The sequence below is a fragment of the Apostichopus japonicus genome, chromosome 15, assembly GCF_037975245.1.
Source record: "Apostichopus japonicus isolate 1M-3 chromosome 15, ASM3797524v1, whole genome shotgun sequence".
In the NCBI taxonomy this organism is placed as follows: Eukaryota; Metazoa; Echinodermata; class Holothuroidea; order Aspidochirotida; family Stichopodidae; genus Apostichopus; species Apostichopus japonicus.
In genome coordinates, this window is record NC_092575.1 from 15,805,632 (window position 1) to 15,833,613 (window position 27,982).

The 27,982-nt window shown below is 36.8% G+C and overlaps 2 protein-coding genes across 9 annotated transcripts in view; both read left to right on the plus strand.

Moving 5' to 3' along the window:
• LOC139981393 (uncharacterized) overlaps window positions 1-13,330 on the plus strand; it is a 30,656-nt gene extending 17,326 nt beyond the window's left edge. Inside the window, exons 7-20 of the mRNA XM_071993758.1 lie at window positions 342-458; window positions 995-1,203; window positions 1,940-2,044; window positions 3,586-3,753; window positions 4,624-4,765; window positions 5,424-5,609; window positions 6,885-7,093; window positions 7,807-7,984; window positions 8,936-9,157; window positions 9,937-10,056; window positions 10,623-10,736; window positions 11,282-11,484; window positions 12,414-12,518; window positions 13,190-13,330. Coding sequence (XP_071849859.1) covers window positions 342-458; window positions 995-1,203; window positions 1,940-2,044; window positions 3,586-3,753; window positions 4,624-4,765; window positions 5,424-5,609; window positions 6,885-7,093; window positions 7,807-7,984; window positions 8,936-9,157; window positions 9,937-10,056; window positions 10,623-10,736; window positions 11,282-11,484; window positions 12,414-12,518; window positions 13,190-13,330 — 2,219 coding nt within the window. The remainder of the gene's footprint in view (window positions 1-341; window positions 459-994; window positions 1,204-1,939; window positions 2,045-3,585; window positions 3,754-4,623; window positions 4,766-5,423; window positions 5,610-6,884; window positions 7,094-7,806; window positions 7,985-8,935; window positions 9,158-9,936; window positions 10,057-10,622; window positions 10,737-11,281; window positions 11,485-12,413; window positions 12,519-13,189) is intronic.
• Window positions 13,260-27,982, plus strand: part of LOC139981643 (uncharacterized) — a 177,859-nt gene continuing 163,136 nt past the window's right edge. For 5 of the 8 annotated variants that reach the window (XM_071994185.1, XM_071994189.1, XM_071994188.1 and 2 more), the window contains exons 1-14: window positions 13,260-13,431; window positions 13,955-14,102; window positions 15,003-15,185; window positions 15,533-15,729; window positions 16,212-16,389; window positions 20,874-21,092; window positions 21,897-22,010; window positions 22,561-22,674; window positions 23,551-23,664; window positions 24,172-24,285; window positions 24,945-25,247; window positions 25,662-25,970; window positions 27,078-27,394; window positions 27,761-27,916. In XM_071994185.1, the coding sequence (XP_071850286.1) occupies window positions 13,414-13,431; window positions 13,955-14,102; window positions 15,003-15,185; window positions 15,533-15,729; window positions 16,212-16,389; window positions 20,874-21,092; window positions 21,897-22,010; window positions 22,561-22,674; window positions 23,551-23,664; window positions 24,172-24,285; window positions 24,945-25,247; window positions 25,662-25,970; window positions 27,078-27,394; window positions 27,761-27,916 (2,484 nt within the window). In that variant the 5' untranslated portion in view covers window positions 13,260-13,413. The remainder of the gene's footprint in view (window positions 13,432-13,954; window positions 14,103-15,002; window positions 15,186-15,532; window positions 15,730-16,211; window positions 16,390-20,873; window positions 21,093-21,896; window positions 22,011-22,560; window positions 22,675-23,550; window positions 23,665-24,171; window positions 24,286-24,944; window positions 25,248-25,661; window positions 25,971-27,077; window positions 27,395-27,760; window positions 27,917-27,982) is intronic. The other 3 variants (XM_071994187.1, XM_071994193.1, XM_071994186.1) reach the window with 2 other exon arrangements.

Consider the following 27,982-nt stretch of genomic DNA (forward strand, 5'->3'; position numbering starts at 1 on the left):
GATGCCTTTCTGACATAAACATAAATGAAGTGTTATGCTACATCATCACAAAATGATATTACAGTTAAAAGCCACAAGAATCCACCAAGCATGTGATGTTAGAAATCAATGTATTAAAATAATCTTTAATTCTGCTACTACACCATGTAATCTTGTGGGACTCCTAGAAGCAGCCACCCAAATGACCAAATTATGTTAGCTTCGCATCTTCATGCCTGTAAATTCCTTTTTAACATGACTATAAAATTTAACGTCCAGTGATAAGCGATGGTTACATTTGAGAAATGTTACTCATTTCATTTGAATTATAATACAAAGTTTATTCTTTTTTGCACCTGCAGCCAAAGATCCTTGTGCTAGTGATACACCTTGTCAAAATGGAGGCACTTGCAACAACTACTACAACAGCTACACTTGTACTTGCCCTGAGAGGTTCTTTGGAGCAAACTGTGAGATCGGTATGTATATAAATGCTTGCTTTTGGTCAATTAATCAATTCTGAATATATTATCAGCATATATTATCTGTTTTCCATTGATATTTTCTGAATAATTCTCAACCAGTAAAAGAATATTCTTCAAAAATATCTACTGCTTGCAAGCTGAGCACTATTATAATGTCCAAGTTGTAAAATGTTGCCTGATTGGGCACAATGAACCAGTGTGAAGGCAGCTGCATTGCTGGCCTAGATAGTTTACTGTATCTCTTCAATATTGTTTTGTTTTTCTTGCTTACTATTCCAAGGCTGTTGGCTCAAATCTTGCAGTGGACCTGAATTTAGGAATTTTTTAACAGATACGTATTTCACAATCAGGTTTTTTCTATAAGCATTGGACAGGCAGGGTTAACATGACCAACGTCTGAAAGCAAACCTTGAGTTTAATGTTTAGTGAAGGAGGAGGGATCTTGGTAGTATTCAAGTAATTGTTACAGTGCTCTGTATGGATAATATTTTATGAATGATTTGCATTTTTTTTTTTTTTTTTTTTTTCAGAGGGTGGTATATGTTACCTCTCTGGGGATTCCAACTTTCTGACATTTGACCAGGTCGCATACAAATTTCAAGGGGACTGCGAATACATCTTTGTCCGAGATGGATGCTCAGGTTCTGCGCAGACATTGGATATCCGAGTCCTTACCAGTACTAACGACTACGGAGCGACATATCCAGTACAGATAAACATCTACTCCTCCAGCGGTATGGTAAGAAGAAACATCTGATATTAGACTCCTAAACTGCAATATAAGAGGAAGACAGATCTTCTGGGATACCACAAAATCTCTCCCAAGGTTGTATGGAGACAAAAGTGGCATTCAATGAAAATTTTCTTCACAAAGAAAAATATATGTCTTTTGTTCTTTCTTTGTTTGTTTGTTTGTTTTCTCAGTATTGTCTGGTTCTGCATCCTCATTGGTACTTCAGTTGATAAAGTTTGAATGTAAATGTGATGATACTGTAATAGGTTTACCACTCATTTTGTAGCTTCGTTAAATATTTTCTTGTTGTTGGGCTGACTACAACCACTATATTTGTAGAGCGTATGTTATGGCAAAAAGAAAACAATGGGTCTCTGAGCCTGGTACAATATGAAAAGAAGTTAGACAAAAATTAATGAAGGTTTTGTCAATAATTAGATCTTTGTAATATGAATCTGAATGTTGGACTATCAATTTGTAATTTTGTTTGCAGCTATTTGTCAGGAATGTCTGTGCCATTTGAGAAGCAAAGAAATGCTTTTGATCCAATTTGTTTGGTATTTCCACATGATATAGAAGTACGTAGCTTTTATGGTTGTTCAAATGGTGCCATGAAATCAAGATACGCTTGTTCAGTTATATGAGACCGAAAGGCATTAATATTCATTAAAAGTAGCTTCTTGCAACGGATGATAAATTTACTCACTTGATTTCCGATATTCATCCACATGTTTCTTCTCAGCTCACACTTGGCAGCGATCTTCAGGTTTATCTGAACGGACGCAACGTAAAACTTCCAAGCCGACCTCTGGATAATCTGGTCGTACAACTGTCAGGTCTATTTGTGGTGAGTAAACTTTTTGTTTCAAGAAAACAAAGGCTGGGAATTGAAAGATGTATTTACATCTTAAATAAAACAGTATGAAACATTACCATAGAAACTACAAAATGGTTCTGGGTAATCACTGAATTTTGCTAATAACTTGAACCATTGGTTGTGGGAGCATCTTTAGCAATATATGAAGACAAAAGCAGCAGAAGAGGGTTGAATCTGGGGAGCAAAAGAAGGTGGGACATAAAACTTGTATTCAAGGCTGCAAATTTCCAAAACCCCTAAAAATGTCTCCCCTGTCCCCCAATTGACATAGACCCTATGTGCATTCTGATCAAAGCTTTCCATTCTTCAAATAAGTTGCAACACAAGGACACGTTGAAAATGCTTATATTTATATATAAATTACCAACAAAAGGGCACTATCTAAGTTACAACTTTCTTAATTTCTCAACAAAAAGTAAGTTTCAAGTAGAAAATGGGTAATTTTCATTATACCAAAAGATATCCATTAACACTTCTAATTGATGAAATGAGGCACTTTAATTTTTTTATATAACTGGGGAAGGGGGGCATGTAACCCTTCTTTCTGTCCCTTGGCTCTGCTACTACTGTATAAAGATGGGATAGTATCGTAGGACTACCTCTCTATAGCATTTTATTTTATATTAGTGGTTTAAAAAGAATAATGCCAACAAAGAAACAAACTCTTGTCTTTATAAGTACAGTTTACCTTTGTTTCCTAAAAAAATATTTCATTCATTTATTCTTTGGGTCTCTCTCTTGTTTCATTCTATGCAATAAGATGCTAAGTCTTTACTTAACTAGCCCAAGACAGAATCTGCCATCATTAAAATTTAAATAGGTATGAAAAAGATGGGTTGAATATTTTAATTGAAAAAACTGTGTTGGATATGTAATATAGACTTGTGTAGTATAAGTATATGATTTTCTTGTTTCTTTTTTCTTCTCCAAGTATTTTTCTATACCCAGTGTGGATAAATATTCATACATATAAATCCATGATAACTTACTATATTGACTATCAAGAACTATCGACAGGAGTGTTTTGTGCACTAAGGCACGTTTGTGTGCCATTGTGCATGTACTTATCTGGTTAATAATCATCTCTATTACTGGAGATAACATGAACAAACAGTAAGTGATTAGACTGACTGGTATCAACTCGTAAAAAAAAAAGTTGAATATCATAAAACTGAAACAGTAGTATATATGTTGCAGTGACTCCTCGGCATAGAAGGTAAAACCAACTTATGGAGAACCTAATCGAGTCATTCGTGAATCGATAATAAGGAAATGGTAAAGTGAGGAAGGAAGGGTGTGAGAAGAGAGGAATTTCTTTGCCAGGTACCTAAATGACCTACACACTCATGATTATCCATGAATGATAATGTACATATGCAAATGGCGGAAAATGGTACTTTTTCCAAGATATTCATTAAAAAAAAATCAACAAACAAGTTGATACTTTACTTTCCATTTATGAAGTGACATGATCTTCTCAAAGAGCTGTCCTGCCTATTATTTACTTACAGGAAGTATCGTATGAAAGTGCCGATTCCAGCTTCCTTCTTAAATGGGACGGTCAAAGCAACGGAGAGGTTCGATTGTCCATGGATCCTTTCAGCGGGGAGGTGTGTGGTCTCTGTGGTAACTTCAATAGCAACGGTACTGATGAATTTATCGACCCCAACGGTCAATTGGTAAGACAATTATTACCTGTGTTCACTTGCGATCATTGCGTACAAGAAGCACTTTAGTCGCCTATCCAATCACATATCATCAGAACGCTCAACCCTATTTGCATGTTATAGTACAGTGTGCGATATAATTTCATTCCTTGATGGTTGCAGAGTGGTTAACTCTTAATGAAACTCATTTCAATCCTTGAACTTTACTGATGAGTCTGTCGACAAGGAGGAAAGGGTGGCGAGTACTAAACGATCTCATGGATCCTCATGGACAGCACTCAAACTCATCAGTGCTCAAGTCTTTGGTAACTCTTAGTATCAAGGTGCACCTGCAAGCTTGTTTAATTACTCTGACCAACAATCTTTCTTTACTTTGGGCATATGTCATTAAATTTGTTTTATAATAGTTTTCCTTCAAATTACATGTTTCGGAGATATTTTGGTTTCTTCTTGTTAATTTTTTTCCCTTTTTTTGTGCTACAATTATTAACATTTATCTTTCTCAGTCTATACTCTGATTTACAGTAAACAGCGGACTTGTAGTACGAATACGACAGATTAAGTCATATCTGTTAAAACTGTACAGTTTCAGTCATCAAATCCCCCCTCCTGCACACTACGCGACTGCCAATCGTGAGAAGCCAATATGAACAGTTTCCCTGGCTGAAGCTGATGCTACTTAAGACTGGCAAACTCATGATGAAGTCGTAGTCTTAAGCCCAGGTACCCTACCTGACTAGCCATAATTTTCCACAAAAATACAGCTGAGTTGTGTGGTGTCGTGATCAGTTGTGTAACGTGTGGCGGGCTTAAGAACAACGGTCAGATTTATGACACACCACATGTCTGGTAAACAGTACATCTTTTTAATTGGTTAATTAGGTGGAGGATGTACAAGACTTTGGCCACAGCTGGCGCTCGACTTCAACTTGTCCGAGAAAAGATCCCTTGGTTCCTTGCGATGAATCTTCTACCATTGCCAACTTGTCCTCAATTTACTGCGACATTATCACTCAGAACCCTGGTGAGTAAAACTTTCATTTAAAACATGAAAGCTGCGAACATGTCAACGACCCATGAAAGCTGAGCTTCGTTAGACCACGATTGTATCGTTGACCCCTCCTACCTAGCTGTGTACATGTTGAATTTAAAACTATACACAGTTTATGCACTTCCATCAGAACTAAAACTATGGTGGAGCGGGGGGGGGGGGATTGAGTTCCACAACCAAATGGTTGTAGAGATTAACTCTTAAAGGAGTAATGCCAAAGGGTGAGAATTATATTTTTGTTGTTAACATTGGCATTTACAGTTTGCAACTTATGGAATAACAATAACAATGCTTCACATTTTGTCTAAACCAGACAAAAGTTTTTGAACGAACATATCATTTTGGTATTTTTCTTCTTTTTGTGCATTTAAGGGATTTTACTTTTATTAAATCTTTGTGACAGTCTCCCAGTTTTTGTGTCTTCACAGTGACTGATTCCTTGTTATTACTTCTTGTAAAGAAATAAATAATAACCATTACAAGATAACCATTACACCTATTAACTATGCCAATGGTACAATCAAATGATTGTTTACCTAATGTTATCCCTAATTTTACTAATCAGGTAAACCTGACTTGTTTCATTCCAGTATAAGCCACCAGTCGTATCATTTTCTCTTGTTCTCTTCAGGTCCATTTTCAAGTTGTCATAACCAGTTGGACCCGACGACCTATTTCAATGCTTGTTTCTTGGATGGTTGCCAAGGCAACAATGACAAACTTGAAGAGAGGACCTGTCACCTGATTGAACTGTACGCTCAGTCTTGTCGGGATATCGGCGCCACCATCGACTATTGGAGAAACGACACATTTTGTGGTAAAAAGTTATTCCAGTATCATAATTATAATAATAATCGAGCAGTTATTTTTACGATGCTTAAGCAACCACGAATGTGGGAGAAGCTCTCATGGGCTTATGGATTTAATACTTTCATGTCGAGTGGCTTCCAATTCTACATTTTAACTCAAATTTGGAATCTTTTCAATTTAGAAAGTCGTTTCAGATGGAAAAACCGTAGATTGCTCTTTGATGAAAATCCCATCTTATTATGACCCTGCCAGGTATCGAACCCATAACCTCCCAATTCCTGCCTCACTGCTTCTAATACCACTGCTTTATCCACTTGGCCACAGCAGTGGTGTAAACTAATTAAAATTCACATACTGAGGCACTGTGTCAATAAAGACAAGCTGAAACTGAATATATGTGAAACAGTAGAGGTATATCTGAAATGTTTGAAACTGTGAACCATATAATATTATGTCTTGTACGGTCTGGTTGCAGCGATGCTGCACCTCCCTCAGCAATTAATTGACAATTGACACTTTACCTAACCTTTAATTTGTTTGTCTTTTCTCTACAACAGTGGAAATCTCTTTAAATCCCTATGCATTAATCATTCACCTTTTTAAAATTGATGTTTACATAGTAGATACCTTATCAATTGCTTTATTTATCTAATCGTACATCGTAATGAGACCGAACGAATAAAATGTTAATTACCAATTTCGAGTACCTGCCAAGTAGTCAAAGAGTTGGTGGCTGTTGAAACTTTACTGTCTTACTAACTTTTATCTGGCTTGTTTATATATGCCTAGGTGTGGAGAAGGCACATTGTGGAACGGAATCTGTTTTAATAGAATAAAAACTGTGAAAGAATCAGGGTATTACTGCACATTAGATCTACCATAATTTGCACATAACTAAACATAGTTAAAATCCATTCATTAAATTCCTTTGTTCTTCTCCACACAAAGGTTAATAAATATCACAGTTGAGTTTTACCAAGGTTACTATTTGGCACATTGCAACCTTTATGAACTTAAACTGAACGTGAATACTTGCATAAAAAATTTCACTTTTCCCTGAAACTGAAAGTGTTTCTTACTTTAACCTCTTTTATAATAATGTTGGTCAATTTTTTTTAATGACAAGCCATGCATGATGAAGTAAAACAAAAGCCTATAAAGTAAACCAAGACAAAGCAAAACACAACATCACACCCACCCACCCACCCCCCCCCTCCAAAAAAAATCACTCTGCTCTCCTGCAACGAGTACACTGATGGCAATCATATGATATCTTCTGCAGAGATCACTTGTCCCGAGGGAAGAACGTACAAGTGGTGTGCATCGGGCTGTTCCCAGAACTGTGCTGACGAAGTGACAGGTACAGAGCTGGAGAACTGTGATGAGAACTGTGTGGAGGGTTGTGAATGTACAGAGGGTCTTCTGGAAGACGGCTTGGAGTGTGTGGAAGCTGCACACTGTGGATGTTATGAAAATGGAATCTATTATTCAGTATGTATTTTAATGCTAATGTCAATTGAAATTTTGAAATCTCCTGATTTGTCACTTTCTTCTAGATATTTTTGATGTGATTGTGAGGAAGTGAGGGAGCTGTGTGTGCTGGCTTATGTTTAAGAGATCTGTTACTCAATACTCTTCGTCAATGTTCATTATCAGTTCAAACTTTAACCATGATATTCATCTTTCACCCTGTCTTTGTGGGGTAAGTGGGAGGGGGGCGGGGGGAGGTGGGTGTTTCACACTGTGTTCTTCTGTAACACTTTTTGTAAATGCTTTCCAAACAAAATATGTGGCTTGATGGAAAGCTGAACATGTGGATGGAAATAGGTAAGCAGTTTAAGCAAAAGGGATACATTACCACTTACAGAGTAGGATAAAGCTTTGCACACGATGAAAGAAATTGTGTCTAATGTTAGATGTGGCTATTATGCTGTACTCTCTCGACCAGATGCTCTCACTTGGTTCCAAGATTCATCATCTCCTCATAGTTGCAGAAGAAAACTCTTCATTTCAGCAACCATTCTTTGGTCTCATTTATTTCATTTTCAATATCATTAAATCTTTACCAACATTAATTACTTATGGATGGCAAAAGATCACCATATTTTTCTCTATTTTATGCTTGCCTTAGCTAAGAAAGGCATAAACGTGAACTAAACCCTTACATTTGATGTTTTTTAATCAATTAATTTTTTTATTCTTAGGTTGATGACAATCTCTATTCTCCTGGTTGTCTGCAAGAGAAAGTTTGCTCTGGCTATAACAACATTGAATCAAGTCCTCTTAACTGTGACGAGAATGCAATATGCGGTGTTAACAGTGAAGCTGTCCATGGCTGCTATTGTAGCCCTGGCTATGATGGAGATGGCAAGACATGCACTGGTATATATTAATTAGTCCTTATTAATTAATCTTCAATAAAAAACTCAGAACATTTAAGTTTAAGTTAATCAAATTTAAAGAAAATCTTACTCATTAATTAAAAGCTGCAGCAGCAGAAGAAAACATGATTTGAAATATCAAACAATAGAGATTATCTCAGTAGATTAGCAATGCCCATTGTGTGAAACTGCATGGCACAAAAGACTGTGCCCTATGATTGCAGCATGGCTGTAACAATGCATCAACCCTCTCTGCATCCAGTTTTTGTCAAAGTGCCTAGTATTTCCTAATGACAACCAATCGTCTATTCACGTAATGCTACCAGGAGAGTTTGGGATGCTGGTTAACTTAGGGCCGGTGTTATTTCTAAGCCTATTAAACCTAGAGTATTCAACTGAAAACAGTTTTTGGCAATTAAGCACTGCTATATAGATTATACCAATCAATTCTAGTGTAAGAATGGAAATTGTTTCCGCAGAATTGTGTTTATTATGGAAACGGTTTCAATGACCTTGGAAATGTCATGAAGGATTCTAGGAAATACTTTACCCCAGACAGTGTCCTCCAAAACTTCAGCTTGCCTATTACAGATATTAGCTAGCCTCTAATCTTTTGTGTATTCTTTGTTTAAAACTATTTTACTATTTACATATTTCTGAATTTGTTTTGGACTATATGTGTTTAGGACTTTATTTATGATCGTTTAGTACAAGTGTTTTTTTTAAATTGTTGCTTTAGGCTTTTACAATTTAAGCCTTATTGGTTCTATATATTTATTATTTAGGTTTTTGTTGCTATTTGTTTTTAGGTTTTACATTTGTAAATTGCTTTGAGCAGCTTTGCTGATTATGGGCTATATTAATATTACTTATTATTATTATTATCGATCCTTAACTTGAGTGTTGTCATATTACCTATCCACAACACCCATTTTGTCTATCTTTATCCCAGATATTGACGAGTGTCTGGCAGAGCCATGTGCCAATGGTACCTGTAACAATCTAATCAATGACTTCAGCTGTAGTTGCTTTGAGGGTTGGGACGGCCCCATCTGCGATGAGTACATCGGATGCGAGAGCGACCCTTGTCAAAATGGCGGAAGCTGTACGCAGGGTGGATGGTACCTCATCTGTAACTGCGTCTTCCCATACAATGGAACCTTTTGTGAAATCAGTAAGTAATAATCTAATATTATCTCCACCTTTGCAATTGATTTCATCATCATTTCATTATATCCAATGACCAAAGATCGATTGTGAGAGATGTTTCTGTTTTAGACATGGGAAAGGAGAAGTTTAGAACTAACATGATCAAAAGAGTGGGTGGGGGATGGGGGGGGATCAGGTTTCACCAGTGGCGTAGGAAGGTACTTTTGAGTGGGGGGGCTGAAGACTGATGGCCGGCCTGGGGGAGGGGTCTAAGGGGAGGGGGTGTCCCCCTCCCCTTTGGATTTTTTTGCATTTCCAGGTGGCCTCAGATGCAATTTGGTGCAATATAGCACACTTCAACACCCACTCCATTTCGTGAACTTAATTTTGTATTTTCACCTGGCCTTAGATGCAATTTGGTGCTCCAAATGAGATTTTTTCTCATTTGGAAATGAAAAAGGGGTTTTCTGACTTGCGAACCGGGGGGGCGGAATGATACTTCCGCCCCTCCACATTTTTCACTGGGGGGGCTGGCGCCCCCCAGCCCCCCGGTTCCTACGCCCTTGGGTTTCACACTACACAGCCAAACTTGTTTCTCAGTGTTTCCTTTTCTTGCAGAAACAAGTCTTGAGCAAGGGACGATATAGATTATTATGGATCTGATTACTTATCATTGTTACGATTCATACTGTTAAAGCTTAGGTGAAAGATTGTACATCGTACATCAAGATTTAAATATGGTTTCATCTTCTTGTTCATCTTTATCATCACCTTACTAAGATATTATCGTTGTTGTTTCTGCAGACAACGACCCTTGTGCTGATGGCAATTCTGTTTGTCAGAATGGAGCAACATGCAGTAGTGATGGCTTGGAGTATAACTGCACCTGTGCCTATGGCTTTACAGGCAAAAACTGTGAAACTGGTGAGTAAATATTCTTTTGTTGTAGGGTCAAGTCGTGGACAAGGCACAGTAGGAACTGTTTGACTTGTTCTACCCACTCAAGTTTGTTAGTTAAAGGGTGAAACTTTTATATGTCAAATGATGCATTGTGAGGTATACCATAAGTTAGGTCTATAAGGAAGGTGGTCTAAATGCAAAGTTGTGCTAATAACTACTTTTGAATATTTGTCTGAAGTTGAAAGTGAGAGGAGGTGAAGGAGGGAGGGGTCCTTCCATCCCCACTGTTTCTCTGCCTGCCCATATGTTCCCATATTTTTCATATTTTATGACTTTAATGAGAGTTATCTAACTTCCAATTACCATGATTGATATTATTGTCAGTTTTGTTATGTACATTTAGTTTTTTCTTTCTTTACTTTGTTTTGTTATTTTATATCTTTGTCTTTAGGGTTACTAGCTTAGATAAACATTTTATGTTTTTTTCTAGTATCCTGTATATACCATTACTGCACTGTTTTTGTATGTCTATGTATATGCGAAATATATTTAACTGAACTGAACTAATATGTATTGTTGTTTTTCACCAGAAATCAACCCTTGCAGTCAAGATCCTTGTCAGAATGGAGGAACCTGCATCAACCAGATTGACACATACGAATGTCAGTGCGGAGAATCATTTATGGGCAGGAATTGTGAAATTGGTAAATATCATTTGATTTAAAACGGTGAAAATGAGAAATAAAAACTTTAATTATTCAAATTACTAAATCTCTTCACTGTGTTTGTACAGACCACATTTGTATAATGACTTTCTCCTTTGGACATATGTTACTTGTATAGCAAGATGAAACAGACATGTTTCTTTGTGAAATACTGTAGGCTTGTCCATATGGCAGAAAACATGGGGTGACTTTGTCTTGACCTCTCGAACTTGTTAAGGTTGTTGAGAAAACACATCCCTACCTCAGATAAGAGAACTGAAATAGGAGCTTCTTTCTTCTTCTTTTTCTTTTAAGAAACCTCTCTTGTACAAATTTTTTTAAATTCTTTTTCTTTTTCACTTGATTGAGGACTAAAAGGAAAATATGCCTGACAAGTAGAGTTCCTAAAATTTCAAGGAAGTACTAACGTACTGTCAAGAATGTTTTGCCTAAAAAGTGCCTCTGAATTGTGATTTTGTAGCTACTTTTTAAAAGAACACAGCCAATTTTCCATCACGATATTTTCTCCTGCCTTTCGGTGACAGAGTATGGACTCTGTGTAGCCAGTGGAGATCCGCACTACAAGACGTATGACGGCTTATGGCATGACTTCCAGGGAAACTGCAGATACATTCTCACCCAAGATTGCGATGAATCCGTCTTCTCCATCGAAGTCGACAACGAAAAGCGATCTCCGACTGCGTCTGTCTCTTTCACTTCTGAAGTAGTCGTGAAAACAAACACTCATGTAAGTGACATATCTTATTAAGGGATCTTTACTTCCTTCTTTCTGAATAACTGGGTTGAACTACATGTTGTTAACCTATTGCTTCTGTCTGCATTACTCTTATAAAGTAGTTGCATGAGAAAAAATGTAGGTATCAAAATGTGTCCCAACTGACTTGTTCTTTCTACTCGGTCTTTGCATATGAACAGATTTACATGCTAGAATCAATGGCTTGTCTTGTTTAATACTCCTTTAGTTGAATGTTTTAGCCAAGAATAACATATTCCCATATCATTTATGTCATTATTTTTCTATACAAACACTGACTCTACAATTGACGATCACAGACTGGACTTTGTTTTATAGTCCATGGATGCAAGTCAAAAGTGTGATGGACATAATCAATTCACCATACAATCTACAAGAAAGCAAGTGTCGTATCATTCTGAATGAAGAAATATGAATGTCGCTAAATGTGAAATTCATTGTCACCATTTGGTTACAGCAACTACAAAATTGCATCGTTATTGTCAGTGCAAAATAATACACATTGTTGTAATTTTATGTTAGCTAGACCCCAGAGATAAGGCATTTGTTGTAAAGTTGCCAGAGAGAAACGAAATCTCACTTTATAACTACATGTAGATTGAGCACTGTACATGGTAAAACGGTAGAATGCTCCATTCTAAGGCCTGCCTCTATCAGTTCAATTTCGGGGATTTTTGTTCTAGAGCTGAATTGATATCTTTCATGGGATTGATCTGGCCTGCAGGCCACCCACTGAGATCCCTTTATCTACCAGGACTATTTTCTGTCATATCTATTTGCCTTCCCTTATGTCACGGTTGCCATTTGCCTTGTTTTGCTCTTGTCATACTTGGAAAATTCAATTAGATTTCTATGTGAGAAGGAACATATTCATTTGAATTATTCTGTTTTCCCTCTTTCAGGAAATCCGTCTATCAAGGAACAGACTAGTACGGGTGAACGGTCTGGACACCATAGTGCCTTACCTCAAAGATGGAACCAGCATATCTGTTGCAGGGATCTATGTGGCAAGTTTTGAATATTTGAAATCTTCATTATATTATAAAAGCATTATGCATTTCTTCTTTTCACTGTGCCTTGTGCATAAGTACTAACTACTCCATGATTCTAAATCATATGTACATTTGCTGCATTTGTTGATTGGTAAACATAGTAGTGTTAATATCAGCTGTTCTGTTTTGTGTAGCAAAGTAGTGTTAAGGTCAGTTATCCTGTTTTGTTTAGCAAAGTAGTGTTAAGATCAGCTGTTCTGTTTTGTGTAGCAAAGAAGTGTTAAGATCAGCTGTTCTGTTTTGTGTGATAAAGTAGTGTTAAAATCAGTTATCCTGTTTTTTGTAATAAAGTAGTGTTAAATTCAGTTATCCTGTTTTGTGTAGCAAAGTAGTGTTAAAATCAGTTATCCTGTAATGTGTACAAAATAGTGTTAAGATCAGCTGTTCTGTTTTGTGTAATAAAGTAGTGTTAAATTCAGTTATCCTGTTTTGTGTAGCAAAGTAGTGTTAAAATCAGTTATCCTGTAATGTGTACAAAGTAGTGTTAAGATCAGCTGTTCTGTTTTGTGTAATAAAGTAGTGTTAAAATCAGTTATCAAGTTTTGTGTAACAAAGTAGTGTTAAGCCGATTTATCCTGTTTTGTGTAGCAAAGTAGTGTTAAGGTCTGCTCTTCTGTTTTGTGTAGCAAAGTAGTGTTAAGATCCGTTATCCTGTTTTGTGTAGCAAAGTAGTGTTAAAGATCAATTGTTCTGTTTTGTTGAACAGCAAGTGTACTTGGACATTGGTGTTTGGGTCAGATGGGATGGCGACAATAGAGTTGAAGTGAGAGCATCATCTACATTTCGAGGTGATCTCTGTGGTCTCTGTGGTAACTATGACGGCAATGCAGAAAGGGAGAATGAATTTATCATGAGAAACGGACAACCGGTAAGTAATCATTTCATCTGTACTCTATGATCATTGAAGTAGTTAGACATAATAGTGGGGTTTTAAACTAAACCATGCACACAAATCTGAACAAATATATATAAATGCAACAACCAAACAGTTTTGAGTTGGTAGGAGCGACCAATAATATCAATATCTTCGTTCGCAAGCATCAGTAGGAGATGTGCTCACTTGTGAAGGAGATGCATTTTATTTGTACATGAATATGCATTTCTCTTTGGATATATATACCCACCAGACTATCCACACTCTTGCTAAGAAATATCAACACAAGAAAATAATGTTCTCCTTTGTGAAGGGATATATGCATATGAAGTGTGTGCTTTTGGTCACAGCAGTGCATTTTCTGTAAGATATATCTATATTACAATGAAGACTAGCTGATAACGAGGTGACATTATACCATTTCATTTATAGGCCTAACTTACTTATATAATAAGGTGGTAGGAGAGCCTGTGATCACATTATTCAATTTTGTTGCGATGTTTTTTTTTTAAAACAGGCAGCAAATGAGGTCTTGTTTGGTAACAGCTGGAACATAGAGGAATTGTGCATTTCACCTGGTAGTGAGGTAGAGCCCTGCAACAGTGTAACAGAAGCAGTCGCTACTACTGCCCGAGAACTCTGTGGGACCATAACAGATACCAATGGTAAGCCCAGTATTTGCTTCAAAAAGAATGGAACTTCAAGCTTTGATTCCATGGGGCAGAACAAGTTTTGTCATGCATCTGTGCTTGAGGCATTTTCTTCTTTGTGTTTATTCACAAAGGCTTGAATCTTTCCACATTGGAAGCATTCAAGCAAAGTTCCATTGAAAGAAGTATCAGTTGGCTGTTTGCTTTTCAAGCTGTTTACAGAAATGATAAAGTTGCCACTTGCTTGCATTCATGCCTTAACAGACCATTAAATGTTGAGAAAGTCTGTTGCTTTTCAAAACAAACATGAATACTGAATAGCCTAAGGTTATCACACATCCATAGCAGAGGTACCTAGCCTAGTAGCCTAATTTGCATATTATGTCTAGGATGAAGTGGTTATTGTCGTTTACTGCCGAGGCTTACACCAAAAGAAAGTTTTCATGGACTTGTTTTGATACAAGTGTGCAGGATATTTGCTCACTTGATTGGATCTGCTGTAAGGTATAATGCTATTTTGAATAGAAGACAACCAATGTGGTAACTGTGTTCTGGATTTCATCGTCTGTGCCCAAAATTGTTAACTGTTGTTTATAGTTCAATAAAAGTTAAGAAACTTCATATCATATTTTCTTCTGATAATATTAATAGTTACTAATCCCCTTACATCTATCTCATTGTGTTCACCATGCTCATTAACCTGTCTGTATTCTGTGCATGTTTTTGTCCCTTCTGTTACTGTTATAACCTGTCATTTAGCCTCTGAAGAAGATCCTGCTAGAATCGAAACGGCAGTCCAACTTACTTTTACACATTCCATTACACAGGCTCTCTAGTGGATAAGCAGCTTGCTAACAGTTTTATTTTATGTTGAATAATAATAGTTGCGAGTAAATTTATGTTTCTCGTTTAAAGGTGCGTTTGCAGACTGCCACAGCACAATTGATCCCTTAGCTTACTTTGCTGCGTGCACGTTTGATTACTGTGCCGATCCATCCACTGGTAACGAGAGCCTCTGTACGTCGCTGGCGTCGTATGCTCAGGCATGTAAATATGCGAATGTGGATTTACCAGATTGGAGGCAGCAGACTCCTTGCGGTAAGTCTTATAGTTGGATCTTTGTATAATTATAGTGGATGTTATGTTTTTTCCAATAGGAGATGCTATTAGATTTGTTATAAATCACCGGGGGAGGAAGTTCCAAGTTCAATATAGCCAAAACTCAACAATGTTTCAATTAAATGCTGCCCTTATTTATGAGTGCAGGTTGCATTTTAATAATGTTTTCTTGAACACTCAGTGAAAGATCATATTACCGACTTGGTGGAAACTCATGGAACCCAGAATTCACAGAGTAAAAGTCTTTTGATGAACCATGACCAAATTAAAAGTAAAGGCGAATAAAAACCCATTTAATTTGTCCATCTTACTCTTTCAATTCACAGCACTGATATGTCCAACAAACAGCGTCTACAAATCGTGCACCTCCTCCTGCCCGCCCACATGCGCAAACCATGTAGGGGAAGCTTGCCATGAACCATGTGTGGAAGGCTGTGAGTGTGAAGCAGGATTCCTGCTTGAAGGTACTCAGTGCATCCCGGAGGCAGAGTGTGGTTGTTACGACGATGGAATATATTATCAGGTATGGGTGCACATTAACTCAAATATGTCTATTTGTAATCTATCTTGTTGCGGGAATGGGAAAGATAAATAAGAGAAATGAACGAGAGAAATGATTTATATACAGTTTGATATTAACAAGACAAAACTGCATGATTTACATCAAAGCAATTTGTATGAAAATTTACCTTAATAAAAAAGAAAGAAAAGTTAAACAGAAAATGGGGAGAAAGTACTCAATTTATTCTTCTCAATGAACAGGAATATTTTATTAATGGGATTAGTAGACATAAATCTCTACATATCAATGAAACATATTTCAATGCAAGTTTTTTTTTTGTGTTCAATGGTAACTTTATTTGTCTTTGTTTTCTTATTTTACTCTATAATGTAAAGTAAAAATTCCCCTAATTTATGACATATTACAAAGAAATATATATTGCATTTAATGCCGATATGTCTGAAGCTCATATATCACAAGCATTTCTGAATTCTGCTCTTCAGCAAAACAGTCTGGAGGTACTATCAGAGGACTGTCTGATGATATGTTCCTGTAATAGCAGCAGTGTTCTCCTGTGTGAGGATGTGGAGTGTGATGAGCAAGCATCATGCGGTGCTAGCAATGGGCTGAGCCAGTGCTTTTGTAATTTTGGTTACACAGGAGATGGATTTACATGCACCGGTAAGTAAATCCCTGTAATAAAATATATTTTCATATCAGTCGTAGTGTTCTGATATGTGAGGAGATGCAATATATGTGATTAGCATGTAACGTGACTGGTGGTGACATTGATATTAACCAATGTTTTTGTGACTATTATGCAGGAGATGGATTTGCATGAACGGGTTAAGAATAGCCCTCAAATAACATTATTGTAATTAGCAACAGTGTTCTGCTATGCATAAACATGGAATGTGATGAGCATGTAACATGTGGTACTAGCTGTGGTATTATCCAATGTGTTAGTGACCTTGGTTTACACAGGAGATGTAAAAAGCAAAAGCCGCAGCAGCTGCAAACTACCTCCTGGCTAGGATGATAACCTGCAGTGCCTATTATGTGAAACTGTTGGGTACAGTAGAATATGTCCTCTGCAGCCATGCTGCATGATGCTGCAGTCCCCTCAGCATCCCTTTTTTGACAGAGTATCTGTACTTTCAGTAAATGCTTTTATGACCACTGTGAGTAGTTCCATGTAATGCTTCTGGGTGTAGCTTTTTCAATCTCCATATAGAATAAGAGAATATTTATTCAAGGACTATAATTATTTTTCTTCATTTTTAAAGTTCATTTGTTGTTAGTTTAATTACCAAGTTTACCTGCACTCAAACTGACTTGTTAGCCTTTTGCTTGTGTATATAAAATGGTAATAAAGGTTCTCAACAGTAGCTTCGTGTCGTGAGAAGGTATTTAACTATTCTGTCTCAAACAGGGGTTCCTCTTGACATGATTCTGAATTCCTCTCATATTTAGCGCATAAAATATTAACGAGTGGGTTCAAATCACCCGACAGTTGAAAGATGATAGTTTCAGGAGTCAGTTACATGGTGGATTAAAGTTCAAGTGGGATACAGGGTTTGTGTAAATATTTGGCAAGATGGTCATGTATTGAAAACTAGATGGTTAAGTCAACTGTTACTCGGTCAGCGTGGGAGGAGATTACGATCTCTTAGCTTTGTTTGTATACCGAAACCTGTCATTCTTCAAATATTCTCGTGCTATTAATTCTTGTCATGCATATTGAATAAGGTATAGTTTACCTGTATTTGAGAGAATGTACCAACGTCATTGATAAGTAACCTTTATAGTTCAGGCAGAGTCGATCCCTCTGATGTGCTTACGTCATAGCGTCTGTTTGAGGATAAGGAAGGGTACCAAAGTCTGTGGCGTGGGCGTAGGTTCCATATCGAAGAAACAAAATGTGCAGGAAATTCATGTATAGTTTACCTGTATTTGAGAGAATGTACCAATGTCATTGATAAGTAACCTTCATAGTTCAGGCAGAGTCGATCCCTCTGGCGTGCTTACGTCACATCTGATTGAGGATAAGGTAGGGTACCAAAGTCTGTGGCGTGGGCGTAGGTTCCATATCAAAGAAATAAAATGTGCATGGAATTCATGTATAGTTTACCTGCATTTGAGAGAATGTACCAATGTCATTGATAAGTAACTGTCGATCCCTCTGGCGTGCTTACGTCACGTCTGTTTGAGGATAAGGTAGGGTACCAAAGTCTGTGGCGTGGGCGTAGGTTCCATATCAAAGAAACAAAATGTGCATGGAATTCATGTATAGTTTACCTGCATTTGAGAGAATGTACCAATGTCATTGATAAGTAACTGTCGATCCCTCTGGCATGCTTATGTCACGTCTGTTTGAGGATAAGGTAGGGTACCAAAGTCTGTGGCGTGGGCGTAGGTTCCATATCAAAGAAACAAAATGTGCATGGAATTCATGTATAGTTTACCTGCATTTGAGAGAATGTACCAATGTCATTGATAAGTAACTGTCGATCCCTCTGGCGTGCTTATGTCACGTCTGTTTGAGGATAAGGTAGGGTACCAAAGTCTGTGGCGTGGGCGTAGGTTCCATATCAAAGTCATGTCTTGACCCGATCAACATCCGATGTTAGTAACCAGCAATGTTATTGGTTGGAAATGCAGTAGGGTTTAAGTATGAAACAGCTTTATATACTTACTAAGATGGACACCATTGGCATGGATTGCATAATCTCTCTTCTCCACATCTCGTCTGCGTTATCTTCAGTAGTTGCAATGCAGTTTGCAGCAACCAATACAAAGTAACAAACGACACATAAATTTGGTGAGGCTTGAAAATGTTGGTGTAGTCAACCAAAACTACATAGCATATATATAGCCATCTGTGGTAATATGCTACATTAAGTTGCTATTTTATGTTCTTTGAGCAGCCTATAAAGTAAACACGACATTAGAAGCTTGCTCTAATAGGGGGAAAGGGAGTCCCCAATTCAAGAGGAACATGTGGGAAAACAATTAGGTTCCTTTCTGTTGAGGGGGGGGGGGAGGGTCTCACTTCAAGGTTAGTTCCTTATTTGATGGGGAATAATTGTGTTAACTGTTTGTACACCATCTAATGGTATCTTGTTAAATAAATGATGCATAAGGAGTAAAGAATTATATTTGCAAATGGAGGTATCTTCTGTTTACCTCTCAGCCAAACTAGCAGCCAGATACATGACATGCTTGAAGTGCTGCATGTACTGCTACAAGGGCAAAAATAATGCAAACAAATATATTTAATCAACTAAATAATTGTACAAAGATGTTAGTTTACTTGTACTCTCTATTACATCCAAATGATGGAAGTCAAAAACTGTTGAATGGAATATCATTGATCACTTAAACCTTTGCTAATAACAGGTTTATTTGAATAGAAAAATTGAAGAATTGTTCTATCCTACTGTAGGTATTCTACTATTTCAGATATTCAAAATATGTGGATTAAAGACTGAATTTGTCAAGTATAAAACATAAAGTTGAATCATTGTGCATTCGTATATATAATTTTGTTTCACAATCCGAAATTTCAACATGATATTTCATTACATTTAGATTCATGGATGCAATTGGATTGTATTCTTGTTACAAGTACATTCTTGTGATCAATACACAGTTAAGTCAGTTTTACCATGTACGTGGGTTGCATTAAACTTTGGCTTCCTATCAAAATCAAATTCCAAAGTATCATAAATACTGTTAGTGATTAGTAGATGACTCTTTATCTTTTTCCCTTTGCGGTCTGTTTAAATTAACTCCAACATACCTTCATTATCACATTCCAAACTATGCAACTCCAACCTGTAGACCATAGACTCATAAAAAATAAGCATTTTCAAGTGCTAGCTGGGTGGGTTGATACCTCTGGTGATCATTATGATCGTTTTAGTTTATAAGTTCAATATTGTCAGAGTAAATGTTGGGTGAGTTGGTCTTGAGACCTTCAGGATAACCTTTAAAGAGTGAGCGACACAACGTTAATATTTTATAAGCTAATGAAGAACAGTCATTATCTTTTATCTTTCTTATCCAAAATCTTCTCATTGCCAACTAAGCTAGTTAAGAGTTACTTGACATTGGATGTGTAAAAATTTTCTAATCAATGCATATGCATATATATATATACGATTGAAATTGTAGTGAGTTGGAAATCCAGAACTCTGAAAAAACTTCCAGCCTCCACCGGGAATTGAACCTGGGCCTCCTGCTATATATGCGGACACCCTAACAAACTAAATATTTTCTTGCATGTCCAGAGGTTCAAAGCTGTTAGGGAAGGTCAAATATATATACATTTAGGAATCTTTAGGAATCACAATCTTTAGAAATCACAATGATTTGTTATTGGTTAGCATCATGTTTGATCTCTAGAGTAAGGCAAAATATGTCACCAAAAACAGAGCTAGTATTGTTCGATACAGGTGACAAACAGTGGAATTACGACCTTCCTTTACCGGTTTCCAACCTCTGGACATACAATGAGTGTCCATAGCTGAGTGGTTAGGGTGTCCACATATATATAATATATAATATCTATGTATTATATTATATATGTTCTAGCAAGTTTGTTGTGTAATGCTTCTAATACTCTTTAGATGTAAAGGTCAAAGATAGTTGCATGGACATCCGATGTTTACCTCAGAAAGCTGTCATTCTTGCAATTTGTTAGTCTTAATCCACACGTGGGGCTGCATAACTATGTACAGTATGAGTGATAATTATAATAAATAAAGGTCATTGACTTCCCCTCTGTAAACTGCAATGAATGAAGCAGTCATCCCTTCCCTTACCCCTATTCCTAAATTATATAGTGTACACTGTACAGTGTTCAGATGTTGCTCTCATTGATCTTGCAACACTTTCCTGTTCAAAATTAGAAAAATATTTACTCAATATATGTAACTGCCATATCCTTTCTACTCATGAATATTGAAATAATAGACTCACAAGAACATTTTGACTATCCAAATGGCATCTTAATGCCTACTCAAAACATTTTGTCCAAGTAACTGTGTAACTTGAAACATGATCCCTCTCTTTGGGAAACCTATTTTGAGATCAGGAGAAAAAAGTTTCCATGAAATGGCTTGATTACCTCTAGTACATTATCAAATGTTTCCTTTCTGTAGAAATCAACGAATGTTTGGCGAATGCTTGCGTGAATGGATCCTGTGTTGATCTGATCGGAGAGTATGAATGCGACTGTTTCGGTGGCTTCATCGGTGAATTCTGTGACCAAATAGATGAGTGCTTTGTCCAGCCCTGTGTCAACGGTACCTGTAACGATCTGGACCTTGACTTTGAATGTGACTGCTTCCCTGGATACGAGGGCAAACGATGTGACGTCGGTTAGTGCAAATAATCTTTGTCATTCCAATAGTTAATTGTCACATAGATGTTTACTTTTACAGGTTTGTACAAAATTTTATGCAAATTTAAAGAGAATTTTGAGTTAAAGCAGGGAAACTTCCGTTAGTGAAATTTTGTTGGCTACAGTACTTTAGCAACTATACCAATGAGCAAATAATGAGAGAGAGCTTTTTATTCATGGCTTTCTCAAAGCACAATATTTCAAATGCTAATTTTTCAAGGTATCATTATGATTGCTAAGTTTCCAATGGAAACGGTATAAGAGTTGCCAGGGGAATATCAAAAGCAGTACTGGTGGGAGTGTTCTAGGTTTGTTAAGTCATGAGGCATTCTTAGAAACACTAAGTTTTGATTTCACAACTATGTGCATGTTACATATTTACATGACGGTCAAGGTCTGCCTATAGCAAAAACAGTCCTCCTCAGTTCTCTAGAGCATTAATAATTTGTTACTTGATTGCGTAAACTACCACGATTACTGCCATTAGGAGACATCCTTGAGGGCACCTAATTAATTGACCAGTCACCTGTATGATTGTAAACACAAGTGGTATTTGCTATAAGGCAGTGAAGATCATAATGTAACTTTATCACTTACATGTATTTATTGTATATTCCTGTGAAAGAGAAAATAAATTAACTTAAATATGCTAGCATATTATATTACTTGATTAAAGTTCTAGCTAGTGCCTTAATCAAGTAATGGACACACACGATGAAAGTCTAGTACCAGTTATACCGCCACCTAAAAAGCTACGAAGATTTCACTTTTAATTTTACAGATACTGATGAATGTGACAGTGATCCCTGTCAGTTTGGTGGAACCTGCACAGATTCTATCGATGCCTTCAAGTGTGAATGCGCCGATGGCTTTGATGGAACCTTTTGTGAGATAGGTATGAATATGTATGGCAATAATTCTCTTCTGAATTTATGAACTTCTCGCTTGTTCTTAATATTGAAGTATTGTGTTAAAGTCAGCTTATTAAAGTATGTGTAGCAAGTTTTTTTTGCTAAAAGTTAATGTTCAAAGTGTGCTTTGTACTCCGTACCTTTGATATAGTATTAACAAAAAATTGTTTACAAAACATTATGACTCTTTGGTAGTATTTAATTTGAACATCATGTGGCTTTTTGATGTGATGTTTCGATAAATTGTCTGGGCTTTATTTAATTTTTAAAATCTCATAGGAATGTAGTTCATTGGCTTGACTACATATGTTGCATTTCAACTAATTATTAACCTTTTTTTTTGTGCAAATAATATTTCCCTGTGATTTTGATTTTTCTTTTTCTTTGTCAATCATCCAGGTTTGCTAGGAAAGCCGGGTATCTATGAATCAAAATGTAAATCTCAAAGGAGAGATTACTTATTATTTATTAAAAGGGAAAAAAATAAAACAAAATCATATCTATCATAATTCTGGTGTTTTTGATCATTTACAGACATCGACGAATGCGACAGTGAACCTTGTGCAAATGGAGGAACTTGTTATGACTTTGAAAATAGATACCAATGCCAATGCGTGGAGGGTTATGATGGAGACCAGTGTGAGATAGGTAAGATCTGCCAGGGCCCACACTCTTTTCAGTTGTGTGAAATGTATAATTTGATTTCATAAAATCTCTTGGAATGAACATTTGTAGAGATTGGGAGAATTTTCCATGAAGCATTCAGTATTTCATGTCCAAGGACACACAGATGTTTTCTGCTTTTTCTGTCCAATTTAACATGAGAAATGCTAATATGTCAATAATGGTTCTTGTTCATCAGTACCATTTTATATCCATTTGGAGTTTGAAATTTACATCTGTGAACTATTCCTGTCCAATCTCAGTTATTGGTATTTTTAGCTCTGTTTTTCTAAGCTCTACGTGTGAGCATACATCGAATGCAATAAATAATATAGATAAATGCAATGCATACTTGAAATGTAATGGAGATACATGGAATGCAAAAGAGACCCTTGAAATGCAATGCATACCCTTGAAATGTGATGGAGACTCTTGAAGAGCAATGACAATCCTTGGAATACAATGGAAACCCTTGAAAGGCACTGGAAGCCCTGGAAAGGCAATGGAGTCCCTTGAAATGTAATGGAAGCTTCAAGAGTAAATTCAACATTTAAATATATATAATGACACTTTGGCTGTCCACTTTAAGGTGGCTCTCACCAACTTAATAGTCACGTTAAATCCTTGTGAAGTGCAAATATCCAAGTGATCTGTAAAGCAGAGAGTGCTAGTGAAACTAGTAAACTAGGTGAACTAGTAAACTTTACAAAGATGTTGTGAAAAATTTCTTATTTTACAGCTTTTCAAGTGTTTTTAAAGATTTCCCCCCCATATTGTGGATTCAAAGACATATTGATCAAACCAGGCATCTGCAGAAATTTGATACTTCAATTCTGTGTATCTCTTCATTTACTTCTTCAGCTGGTCCATGTGTTGAAAACCCTTGCATGTTTGGTGGCACCTGCACAGAGTTAGCTGATAATAACTTTAGGTGTGATTGTATTCCAGGAATCAGTGGCCCTGTTTGCCAATACAGTAAGTCTAAGATTTGACAATTCCTTGTGATAACGAGAGGATATTAATTATTTTCTAGGCTACAGGTGTATTCGTATTAACAGCGACCAATGGATAAGAAGACTCAAATGTTCTATCAACCCCCCCTATCCCCCCTTACCTTACCTTGTATTTACCTTGCACACACACACATACACACAAAGGGGTTTTAATTGTTTAAGTGGTAAGGGATTCACTCATAAAACAAGAAACAGCCCTTGTAAGGGATGAATGAGGCGGAAGAATTAAATATAAGTTTTACAATAAACTAACAGTTCATCTGCTTGAACTGAGTGCTCTAGAGTGCAATTTTACAGCTATTTTTTCCCTTCTGTTTTAATATTCAAACTCTGCAAATTCTTTGTCTTGGCATCTTCTCTTTACAAAAAAATGAATAAATTTAATAGACTGTGTCTTTTTACCTCTTTTCCATCATTATTTTCATTAATTTCATGATGCTTTAACTGATTTCGATGCCAATTATTTCAGATTCCAATGAATGTTATAGTCTTCCCTGCAAGAACAATGGCACATGCATCGATGGAATTAACTTTTACGAATGTGAGTGCCCCATAGGATGGATTGGAACGGACTGTGAAAGAGGTAAGTGTCCCAGTAGTATTATATACTACTATGTAATACTTAATATCAAGATTCTTTTCAGGTTTACGACAGTTATTTCTGTTTTTTTGTCTCCAAACATTGTATGATAAACATATAGTAGAGTAGGGACATGAAGATTACAAGTGAAATTTGGAAGGCATATATATGACATAATGCAGAAGATGTAAGTTATACCATGCAATTAATGATTATAATATATGTGTCGTTTTATTTGCATAGTTAAATTAAAAGTATTTTTGATTCTAACAAACAGTTCAAGAATGTTTGTATTCATCTCTTTAAAGACATTGAAGACTTGCCCAAAACCGTGTGCCGCACTCTGAAAAAGTTAACTTGCTGTTGCTTGCAAGTGAAGTTTTTTCTTGTCTCTACAAAATGCAGACAGAAATGAAACGTGATACCTTGTTATCTTTGGCTGGACCTGAGATGTCCATCGCTGCTATGCACATGTGTTGTGGGTATTGACCGTAGACTAGTGTGTAATTACCGACGGTAGAAAGCTGTGTGTGTGTATTTTCTGGGATCGATGGTGGTGTCTAATACTTCTGTTACACCTCATTTGAAACTAGGTGAGACGTTTCTTTGTGCGCAAGTCTTCACACCCTTTAACTTGATTGTTAATGCTCTCGTTCTTTCAGATGACAACCCTGTTCTATCTGTCATACAAATCTGGGCCGTCTCCTTCACCGTGGGTTGGTCGGTGGAAATTGACGTGGAATGGTTTCAGGTATCTTACCGTGTATCCGGGGATCAAGACTGGATCGTAAGCTCCATGCTGAGCGGTACGCAATTCTTGTTCGTCTTCCAAGGTCTGACCAACGACACTGTTTACGACTTTAAGGTACGGATGAGCCGCCAGGTGGACCAGAGTCAAGCTGAGACTACGGTACAACAAGTTTCGACTTGCTCACCCGGATTCGGTGGGAGAAATTGTTCCATCGGTAAGGAGAAAATTAATTCTGGTTTCAAATACCTTCTGTTACAAAGTGGGCTTTACTTCGGATAGAATGATCAGTGATTCTATACCATGCTGTGTTTGAAAGGAAGAAATTAAAGTATGTATAAAGAGACCCAGACGCATTTATGGGATAAAATGTTGGAAATCCTTTCAAATTTCTGAATTATGCAGCCATGGGAAAACAGAATGTGGAAGGTTTGCGAGATGTTAGTTATCAAATGCTTGTGAAAGATGTTGATTAAAGAAATTAACAATGAATGTATTACTAATTGATGCATTGTTTCAGCATTCACAAAACTACAATATGTAAAGTGGAACACTCTTCTCTGCAGAATATAAATCCTGCAAATGAAAACGAATAGGTTATATAAAGATATTTTCTGTGTCTTTATTTCAGACTCTGCAGGGGAAGTACCCTTTAACCTCGGCATTCAAGACGCAAGAGCCAGCGTTCTGACCATATCTTGGGAGACAGAGATCGTGGGGAACGCCGATGGCACCCTTCAGTATCGAGAGTACGGTACTACAGAATGGAGGGTCGAGGCTACCATCACAGCTGGTACAGGAGGTGTGCAGGACATTGTTGGTTTGAGACAGGACTCTTATTGGGAAGTCAGGATTCTGGTGGTGGATACTGGCCTTTGGACATTGATTGGTAGATTTCACACCTGTGAACCAGGAAGGATGGGAGCAAACTGTGATTACAGTAAGTCTATTGTGTGGGTAAAGGACTAACGGAAACCTAGCCAATTTGCCCCGTATTTCATTACATTTTGTTGCGTCCCATAATCTCATTCAAAAAAATTTGACGGGAAGCTCTTTTCGTTTCCAAGATATATACATTTGACATTTTGATAAATCTGGGTAACTCATTAAATATGTGCAAACTGTGGTGTAGATTGTTGCGCTCATCTCAAAATTTCTTGTTTTAGCCCTTAAGAATTGTTAATCCCCAATTATAAGTTCAACCATGAATGAGAAGCTCACAAATATCATTGAATAAAGTCATGTTCCAGTTTTCAAAGAAGACAACAAAATATTTAAAAAAAATATGGCCTTAGGCCACACACTTGTGTTCAGTGTCCTTGAAACAAACATTGTAAAAACAATGGAAGAACATAACAGAAACTTAGGCAGTCACTCCATGTACATCATCATTGTGCATAATTAGCTAATATTTATTTATAAATGTCACTAGCATTAAGAAAAGACTTGTATCGTTGATGGATTTTGTTGGGAGTTGCAGCTATTTTCCATTTCTAATACCACTTAGAGTGATTAGGACATTGTTTTAAAGGTGTCCGTAGACTTTTAAAGAGATTGAGAATTACTGTGCATTCAGTGGGCTTCCCCATGATCAGCTCCTTAGAATATACATCATCAATGAACTCACACCAATCCATGGATCTTTGTTTACAACAATCTGCCAATTTCCCTCGACTAGGGTGCTTAATTAATATCTGCATTAGTGACTCGGCTGCTGTCAATTTATCTCCATAAGTTAAATAAAGTGCTTCCAAAGTCGATAATGGAGAAACAGATGGATTTTATTCAGTGAAGGTACATACAGAAGATCCTTATTAATAATTGTCATATTACAACATTGATGAGGAAGACAAGAGTGAAGAACAGCAGTAATGTTAATAGTTTCTATAAGATCTAAAATGGCAGAACAATCCCAATGCTTGCTACATACACAAAAAAACTAAAAACAACCCATACGATAACGCTGTTAATTCCGATCATTAAAGCCATTTTAATGGATCAAAATATTGAAATATCTTGATACGGTCTCCTTCAATCCCTTGCACAGCCTTTGGTACTTGCACTGTATGGGGTGATCCTCACTACATCACATTCGATGAGCTCAAGTACGACTTTCAAGGTGACTGCGAGTACACGCTAGTCGGAGACTGCCAGGGAGACAGTGACTCTCTGTTCGAACTGATCGGCGACAACGTCAAACAGCGACCATCGGATTCTGTGTCATACCTCAGAGAACTGAGATTGATCTACGAAGATGTCGAATATACCCTGCTCAGGAACTTTGACGTGAGAGTCAACGGATTAACGATTACGCCACCGTACATATCTTCCAAAGTGGATATATGGTTCTCTCACGGTGTCCTGGTGAGTCGTAACTCCTGTTCCTTTCTCCATAAAAACTAAAAAATTGTGAGAAAAGTTTCTGCAGGATTTTTTGTATATGGAAATTGCAACTTATCGATTCATTCTAATATAGCAATCAAATTTTTGAGACTGCTAAATATTTTGTATTAATTTGGAGCGATGTAATCTTTTTTATATATACTATTTCTAACTTCTTCTTGATGTTGAACAAACCTTTGGCTGTGAAGTAGATTCTTTTAATTTTTGGATACTGGAATATTAATGATGGAGGAAAGATGGAGTACATCGATCGCACAGCTACAATGACAATGTAATTGAATACTTAATAACAGTCTGTTTTTTCTACTTTGCTCATCATTTCTCTAGATGTTGAACACCAATTTTGGACTCTCCATTCAGTACGATGGGGCATCTTTTGTGGATATTCAACTCTCTTACACCCTGTTTAATCAGACTTGTGGACTCTGTGGTACATTCGATAGGAACCAAGACAACGATTTCAGGCTGAGGAACGGCAAGCTTGTAAGTACAAAATATCCTTCCATTTGTAATGTTTGTTTGTTTGGTTTTGAGATCCTCCTGCAATCA